Source organism: Lacerta agilis, chromosome 10, assembly GCF_009819535.1.
Source record: "Lacerta agilis isolate rLacAgi1 chromosome 10, rLacAgi1.pri, whole genome shotgun sequence".
Classification (NCBI taxonomy): domain Eukaryota; kingdom Metazoa; phylum Chordata; class Lepidosauria; order Squamata; family Lacertidae; genus Lacerta; species Lacerta agilis.
In genome coordinates, this window is record NC_046321.1 from 50,540,303 (window position 1) to 50,549,654 (window position 9,352).

A 9,352-nucleotide genomic window follows, 5' to 3' on the forward strand; every position below is an offset into this window, starting at 1 on the left:
CTGCAGCCTGAGCCCCTATGAATTAGGCATAGCTATCTTCTTTGTGGCCCTAGAAAGCCATTTGGTAATGAGGTGCCTACTAAAATATGCATGATTAATTGGATTCATTAAACTTCAGGATAGAACAAATGAAACAAATGAGTCATTCTGCTATAAAGCCATCCTTTGATGTCTGCGTGTGCATGTTTCATAACACTGTGTGTGCGCGCGTGTGCACACACACAATATTAGGAACAGGCCAAAGGGTTGAGGCAAGTCGAATGCCGGGAATCTGGCTCGTTGTTCTACACTTTTCCTATTGTAATTGCCAACATCTTGAAAGACACTCTGCATAAAAGTGCTTGATTGACCCGTCTATCAAGCCAAAGCGGTGCTTTCAGCTTTGTCAACCTTTCCTTTTTTTGTGGGAAATTCCCTTATTATAGCAGTGGGAAACAGCAGGGAGGGTTGACAGCTATGTATATAGCAGTGGGGAACAGCAGGGAGGGTTGCCACTATGTGATGTAAGGAATGAGGTCATTCTCCTTCCTTTCCAAAAATCCAATATTTTCTCCCTAAAATGTATTGCTTTAATGCAATTAGGTACACTTGAAAAAAAATCAAAAACCTCAAAAAACCCTTTATTATAGGAAACAGATAACATTCCAAAATAATATGTTACAATGCGCGATGACATCAAATCTCAGGTACAGGTGAGAAGGATTTCGATTAAGAATTGTATTTTTGTCTTCCTCAGACGCCATCGTGAGGACTAACCTTAAATGCAGCATCTCCCAACTCCAGAATGAGGGACTCTTAAACATGTGTGTATTTATTGTGTATATATAGAATGAAATATTGAAAACGTATCTCTTGGGGGGGGGGTCAGCTCGATTCATTACTCCCCAAACTAGTATGGCAACAGATTCTTTTACCAGTGAACCCATTTTCTCTGCACCATTTTTGCTTCTGGTTTGACCACCTGCCACCTTTTTTTATAAAAAAAACAGGCAAGTTTTACTATCTAGGCCCAGTTGCTTAGTAACATTAAACATGTGACGTATGAGTTTATGACTGCACAACAGTTGCTCAAGTACGCACTTCCTGTTTAGTAAACTTCATGGAGGCTTTAAAGCTGCTCAGAATCAAATGATAAAGCCAGCAAGGAAGTGTTCAGATCACTCATCTCATACCCTCCAACATTTCTCCAAAGAAAATAGGGACGTTCTAAGGAAAAGAGGGACATTCCAAGATCAAATCAGAAACCGGGACAGCTTCTCTAAATCTGGGACTGTCCCTGGAGAATAGGGACACTTGGAGGGTCTGCTATCTTTCATTACAATGTTTGTTTTGAGAACAAGTGAGGATTCTTTTTATATCGTTGTGACTCACAATAATATTTAATTTTACTTTTTCTGAAAATAATAAAAAGTAATAATAATTTATAATAATTTATTATTTGTACTCTGCCCAAGCGGTATGAACATAGCTATGACTCCCCTATGGATGTTCTTTGTGAATGTCTCCATTTGATTCCACACTTTTATAAACTTATTATAAAATTATTTTTAAAAAACTTTTAGCAGTGCTAAAATTCCACCAGTGTTCTCTTTTCATTGAATAGATAAAGGAGAGAATGAGGTTTTGTTTTACATCTTCCACTTGGCTGGAAGACTATGCTAGAATCCTTCTCCCTAAAACATGTGGAATGTTTTTATACGGAAAATCATTCAAGTAAGCCAGCTCCCCAGTACAGCCTAGAACGAATACAGCTCAGACAGGTTTACAACCTGAGAACTTGTCCATTTTCCTTCTGTGGTCTCCTGCTGTCTTTCTCCCATGCACTGTTATGCTTCCACCACCATCAACACAAGAACAAGCCACTGGTGCTGTTAAACCCTTAGCTTGGGAAGTGCATCAGTTGAGCAGCAGAATCCAGTTCTTGGAAATCAATGCCACAGAGCCAGAACTTCTGTGCAGTGAAGGGGAGGGGGTTATTTTTAATATGTACAGATGCATCTGGTCCCCATAATGGTATGATACAGATCTCTGCAACCTTTTGGTCTAGACGTATTGTTATGAATCATTGTAATTACCAGTTCGCATGCAAGCAGCAGTCGACTTCTTTATCTCCATGTCCCATCAAGCTAGCTTGCTTCCATTCCCACAAAACAAATCATCTGCGAGGTACCAAAATTAGACAGAGAAACGCAAAGCAGAATTTTGGCCTGAAGGGCTAAGCATGAAATAATGAACTCTGAGTACGTCTCATGATAAAGATATCAGGTGTGCATTTTCGACATAAGTCAATATGAATGGTGGCGTGCTCCGCTTTAGTAATGCTCGTCTTTGCTGCTCGGTTCTGGAGAAAACAACGGCCACATTTCCATTTTCCAGAGGGACTGTCTGGACTCCTTAATCAATGCATTAAATGCTATGATACTTCAGGTGGAAGAAAGATCCATGGAAAACGAAGTGTGCTAATGTAACATCTGAGTGGGTGACAAGACTCTAGTGAAGACTTGATGCATTTAATGACAGAGGCGCCAAAACCCAGCAAAGGCCTTTCATTTGGGCCTGCTTGTATCATGAAGCATTGACTTTTTAGCTGATCTAGTGTTTCTCTATTATTTAGCCAGTTTACAAGTTATGGACTGAAGGATGGTAGGTTGGAATTCAGCAACTTCTGGAGTGCAACAGCTTCCCCTCCTGTCAGCTTAGGTGGTAGGTTCCATTTGCTAACAAGAGTGTTGTTTGAGGATTTTCTTGTTGCTACTGGGGGGGGGGGAAGACTCCCATTAATATTTGTTTGCAGGCTATTATGTGCCCACACATTTAATGCATTTCTGGGCCTCACTAAGTGTTTACACCACAGTGCTTAGCACAGCGAGTCTGCATATTAAACAGCTTCTGCGGCAAAGAGGCACCATTATGCATTTCATAAAGCATATGACTTAATCTTTTGAAAGACCATGAATATCTGTGTATCTGGTCAGGAAAAGTTTGGAGTGAATACTTTTTGCCACTTAAGGATGTAATGATATTATTATTGTTGGTGTATGTTGCCTGTATCCTCCTCGCTAAGTGGCTAACAGCTGGAGCTGTACTTTTGAGCTTAAAAGGACTTCTGCTGACATCAAGAAGGAGAGGAACACTCCCTAAAACAGGCAACCTTGCTATTTATTAGGTATCAAACAGCACAAAACATTTCCCGTCCCGCTATTGCCAAATATTCTTCTGCGCAATTCTTTCAGGGCCAGCTGGACAACATTTGAAGACTAGTGATGACCTAATGTCTTTTTCAAAAGCTTTAAAGTGCCTGTGTTGCCCCTTGCGTTAGATCAGAGCTGTGGTGTGTATTACTCCTTTAACCCAACAATATTTGTCTGGCAAAAATTGCCCCCATTCCAACTGCTTTACTGGCACCTGTGAGGAGTACCTTCTCATGCAGCACAACCTTGACCCAAGCCCCTGCCACATTGTGGGGATAACCAGCATCTGGGACGACCAGTAATTCCCGGAGTTCCTGCTCCCACTGGCCGTGAAAGGGTCCGCTGGTTATGAACCTGAAGGTCGTGAGATTGTTGTTGGAGTTCTGAAGGTTTCTGAAGGTTCCGGAGGTTTCCGGATAGGAAAGATAGGCAAAGCTAAAGTAATGGCCAAAACTAAGGAGGCCAAATAAACTTTTTAGAAATAAAAGAAATAAAGACTAAGAGACTGCACTCAATGGTGAAGAAGCGCTCTACTGCTCTGTGCGGCTTGGTTTCTCTTTCGGTTTCTCTCTGGCTTGTCTCGCACTGATGCTCTTTCTTAGCTTGTCTCGCGCACTCTCCACACCGCTACAGAGAGCAGGGGCTATTTATTAGGAAGTTAAACATTGTCATAACATTATCAACAACCAATCACAACGTTGTCTCTAGGTGAGTTTCTGGGTGGGAAACTCTTAACTGACCGTTAATAAGGCTAAATTGGCGCGCTTTGTCCCAAGCGCGGAGGGATCCAGGCAGCGAACCTTCTGCCGGATCCTTTGCCTTCCATGCGATGCGCGGAAGGTTACCTTAAAGCAAACAGGTGCAGGAGAACCTTAAAACGTATTCCCACACCACATTCCCCCAGTGATGGTTCTTTTGCAGTTTTAAAGGTGACACGGCAACCCATTATGCATCTCCAGGTGCCATCAATTTCCACTATGCCCAGCCTTCTCAACACCTGTTGTTGTTGTTCAGTCGTGTCCGACTCTTCGTGACCCCACGGACCAGAGCACGCCAGGCACCTAGAACATTTAAAATTAAGCCACTTGCAGTGAGAAATCTGTTAACTGCACAACTTGCTGTTCTGTTTTTGGTGCCTGCTAAAAACTGTTTTTGTTCAGGCAAACCTACCCAGATATGTAACCTTGACGTACATTTTTATATATAGTTTTTTTAATGCATATTTTTAACTGCTTGTTTTGTTTACATTTTGAATTTTTAAGTCTACTTGTTCTTAACTTCTGACTTTTTATTGATAATTCTAATGTGCATTTTATGTAAATTGCTTAGAGGTTTTTTCAGTTAAGTGGAATATGAATTCTGTTACGTAAGTAAATAAAAATGGTATACATTTACATAAACTTGTGAGCCAGGGCCTTACACCACTCAAGTACTACTTTAAAAGTAATAAAAATTTGCATTCTTTCTTTGGTTTCTAAGTGTATACTTGAAGCACACATGCTGAAGCATTTCTTTCTTTCTTTAAAAAAACACCAAAATGGGTCAGCCTCTTGATTTCATCAGCAGGAGGGAAATGGGAAGCTTTTAGATAGCAGAAGTGAAGAGATTCCTAATAAACGTACAGCTATCTATTTTGTGTAATACACTTTTTAAACATACAAGAAAAAGACATTTGCATGCTTCAATAAATCAACTTAGAATGCTCTCCCAACAGTGGGTCTTTTTAAAAAAAACCCCATCTCTTTTCATTAGTTTAACATATGCACAATTACAGAGCACATTTTCAGTCTTGAGTTGCTTGTTTTAATGCATGAAGTGGCCCAGGGTGTTAGGGGTGTCAAGGGGCTCCCTCTTTGGGACCACAGGTGGGAGGGACACAGCACAAAACACCACACTTTTGCACTAGAGCATGGACTCATTTCATGTGGGGTGGGGGAGAGTGTTAGATCCAAAATGGTAAAAACCTCATGCACACACTTCAAAATGTTTATTTCCCAATGCGTCTAGCATCAACCAAGAACCCAAGGATACCATCTGTGCAAAATGACAATGTGAGAAAGATGTGCAGAGAAGGATTCTCTGTGTCTGCCCACAACTATAAAATCCCCTCCACTGGAGATGTGCCAGAGTTTGAGCATCTTGCGAATATAGTTGTAAATCTTTTCATTTAGGCTGTCTCTCAATAACCAGGGTTAAGCGACTATTGGAGTGAGGGGAATGGAATTTAATTGTACGATCTGGGGAAGGTTTAAACAGCCCCGACACGTCACTCTAATGGAAGTGTTTGCAAATGAATTTCACAACCAAAAATTCCACGTACACTGCCACACAAAGGCAAAAGGTCTTATATCACACAGGGGCCCCAACCTTGAAAAATTCAGGCGCCTATGCCTGCTGCACTATTTAAATAAAAGGGATTAAGAATGTGGGCAGTCAGGTCTTATACATATTAGAGAAGTTGCCAAAAAAGAATTAATTCACAGCCTGAGACCAATAACAAGAAAAAGTAGCATTTCCAATTATTCCCATTTGCAATTAATTACCCCACTTCTGTCACAACCAAGTCACTCAAATAAAGAGAATGAAAAGATTTTTTTATTAAAAATATGAGGAGAAACAAAACCGGGGTAGGGGGAGAATCTCACACGCTAGCAAGCACAACTGCCAATTTCCCCCCCCCCCCTGTAGCTTGTAAGAACTGAGATACCAAGTTAAGGGGAACAGAGAGAAACTATTTTTTTGATCAAAGGCCTGTACTGAAAATGGATAGCATTTGAGGGGGTTGCAAGTATGACGCTTGTGTAAGGAAAAACTAATTCAACAATGCACAAAAACAAAACACAGAAAGGAAAACGACACTTTTTCCTTTGGCTTCATATTCCCTACTAGGCGATGGAAAAAAAGACAGCTGCCCTCCGGCTTGCTTTAAAGGGTTATCATACAGAAGTCACATATCCAGTGATTGTCACATTAAAGGAGCACACTGAGAAGCAACCAAAGTGAATCTCTACGGTGACCTACAACATTTAAGCTGTATTGAACCACGGCTGGGAAAGCCTTTGGGTTGTATCAAATTGTGTTCCTCTGCTCATGCAAAGTTCTTGGCTCCCCAAAATTCTTTCAGTGAATGGAAGGAGGGAGACGGCTTTTACGAATTTCCCTTTTCTTCTACAGCCCCCTGTGCCATTTCCCACACTATTCCAAAGGGCCCCCACCCCCTGAAGCAAATTTACAGTAGGGGCTACGGGGGGAAGAGTGTAAGTGAGCATCAATTCTCACTTCTATTCACTAAAGCCTCCAATGCAGGGTTTCACACACTTGTTTTTGGACTACAGCTCTCATCATCCCTAGCTGGCAAGACCAGTGGTCAGGGATGATGGGAATCTTAGCCTGAAAACAGCTGGAGACCCAAGTTTGGGAAAAACTGCTCCAGTGGATCAACGAGTCTTTCACGAGTGGAGGGACACACACAGATACATTTCAGAATTTCTTGAAAGCATGCTAATAGAGTTGATTTCAAAAGTGGAGAGTGAAGTTTTAGGAAGACTCCTTGTACCATACCTCTTGGTGGTGCTTGCTAGATGCCACACCACCTTTTGCCTTGAGACAATTTACTGGGAGAGAAAGCTAGAGCAAGGACCTTAGAAAGTGTATTCTAGTGACTTGAAAAATATACAGTAAATGAAAACCAGCTGGCCAATAGCTGCAGCAGGAAGGTTTGCCCTTGATGGATGTTTACATTCCCCTATGTACATCAGGCCTGCACGAGACCCAATACAAAAGAAAGGCAGACTACAAGACCCGTAATAGGGAAAGCTTCATAACCCACTCAACCTGCCCTCATCAACATCTTGAAACGTTACCACAAAGATACCAGCACGCAGCTCAGAGGCTCTTCGTTTAAATGCTACTGCTGATTCTTCTCTGCAAGTCAGACTTGAAACAACTCCAAAGGGTCAAACATGGTGCTACCAAACACAACTGCTTGTAATGGCAGAGAAAAGAGTAAGTGCACCCTGCCTCTGTGGTTTCAGTCTTCTGTAACCCATTTCTAGTAGCCTCCTACAAGTTCTTGAGTCACTCACCAAGACTGCCAGCCTGTAAATCGGCTTGTTCGTATTCTGCCCTGCCTCCTTAGGTTGACATTACTGTGACAAGACCTTGCCTCTGCAAAAGAGCAAAGCTTCATACAATCTCACAGCAAACATACCTACTGGGCTCTTGGGACCAAAGACTGGAGCACCTTCCACTGGAAAAGGACCAAGGAACCTGCAGAGCTCCAGATTTTGTTGGAGCCCTAGCCAGCATGGACAAGGACGACAGAAAATGTGGCTCAACATTGGGAGGGTCAATGGTTGCCTACCCATGCTTATTCCTGACTTAATTATATTATGCCACATTCAGACTCTTCCAGTTGTGTAACACAAAGCAACAACTGCCTTACAAGATCTGGCTAAGCAAGCCTATCTCACTACCCCTGCATTTCTATGACCAATGCAATTTGTTGGTTTCTTTCTTTTTTAAGCACTGGATTCAGTCGGGATCTTGACTAAATTTAGACAGACTTTCTCCTCAAGCCCTGAAGAATTAAGCACACAAACTAAGAAAGCTTGCATGCTGCCCATTTAAACCATACAACTTGTGGAGTTTATTGATTTAGTTACACCGGAAGACCCAGGATAATCATCTGGTTATCAGTGACTCTTAACCTTGTTAAACACCTTTAAAATACTGAAAGCTTCCACCACAGTGAGTATCTTTCAAATACTGAACATGACGCTGCAAACAATAAAACATCGTAATAAAAAAGGATATATAGAAAATATATTTGGTCATTCAAACATCCTTCCCTGGAAATATTCTGATTGAACAACTGAGAGCCTAATCTATCAGAAACTTTCATGCAAGTTCTACTGAAATTAAGAAAAGGAAGCATACCAGAAAAAAACCATAATTGTGTTTCAACAAAGCTTGCGTAACATTTGCTCCCAATAGATTGTACCCCAAAACAACCAAAATCTGCAAAATTACCTATACCAGGATGGTCCCAAAATGAATACATAACAAAACTAGGAAGGTACAGAGTAGCTTGACCTAACCACAAACAAACATATATATATATTAATTTGGGGGAAATTAAAAGAGATACACATTTAATCACAGGAAGCTAATCAAAGTAGTTTCTAAATGAACTAGTTCTGTGTCTTTATTTATTCTCCAATGCTGTATAGTCTGGTGTTTCTTTACACTAATCTTCATCCAGACTGCCACTCCTCCCCACCACAAATTCTCCATTGCACCTCAGTTAATATAAATTCACATTCAGAAATGATAATTTTCCCTATTCAATCAAAACAAGACCCCCCACCCTTTTAAGGCAGCATCTTAATCCCAAGAAATATTAAATATTTGTCTTCCTATGAGCGCGGGGGTGCAATTCTCCAAAATCTTCCAGTCAGGCACAGTCCTTGTTCCTGAACACCACATGGCAATATGGATTTGATGAGTCTTACTCCAGTATTGGAAACCGCCAGAAACTCATCAAACAAGGGAGCTATGCTTGACCGGGACATCTTTTTCTTCCGTCATAGCTCTCCGTTGCGTTTCCTTGCATATAAGCCCAGGCAGGCACATAATCCAATGCAACTGAGAAACATAACCAGGAGTAGGGCTAATGCATCGCCTGTATCCATAGCTGCCACAACAGGCAGCCCGATCAGGAGTGATAAAAGCACCAAGAAGAGATGGGAAGCATTCCCGGTAGCACCCTTGTTCCCAATCATTGTTGATTCGATGATCCTGAACGAAAGGCTAAACACAGAGGGGTTGGGGGTGGGAAAGAGAGGAAATGTTTGTCAACTTCACAACCAGCATGACTTTTGAGTATTGCTAAAAAAAGTAGGTGCAACGTATTCCTGCTCCCACCCACCTGCCATGTTTGCGAGGTGTTGCTTATGGTTGACAGGAACCTTCCAAGCCATCAGAAAGAGATAAGTGGGACCAGCAACAAAATGTTTCAGTGTGGCATTTTCACTATTCCAGTCAGCCATGCCCTTCAACAGGCCAATACATCCCACCCTCCCCTCATACATGGCTTGCTGTTCACCTCCCCACAGTTATTTTGTATTCTCTGTCCACTGAGCATGCTCAGTCTCCCCTGA

At 41.7% G+C, this 9,352-nt stretch overlaps 1 protein-coding gene across 1 annotated transcript; it reads right to left on the reverse strand.

The window, feature by feature from the left end:
• Positions 1-6,118: 6,118 nt before the first annotated feature.
• Positions 6,119-9,003, reverse strand: SMIM30 (small integral membrane protein 30). Its single transcript, XM_033162177.1, has one exon. The coding sequence runs from the start codon at positions 8,972-8,974 to the stop codon at positions 8,777-8,779; it is 198 nt and encodes a 65-aa protein (XP_033018068.1). The 5' UTR covers positions 8,975-9,003; the 3' UTR covers positions 6,119-8,776.
• Positions 9,004-9,352: the final 349 nt, after the last annotated feature.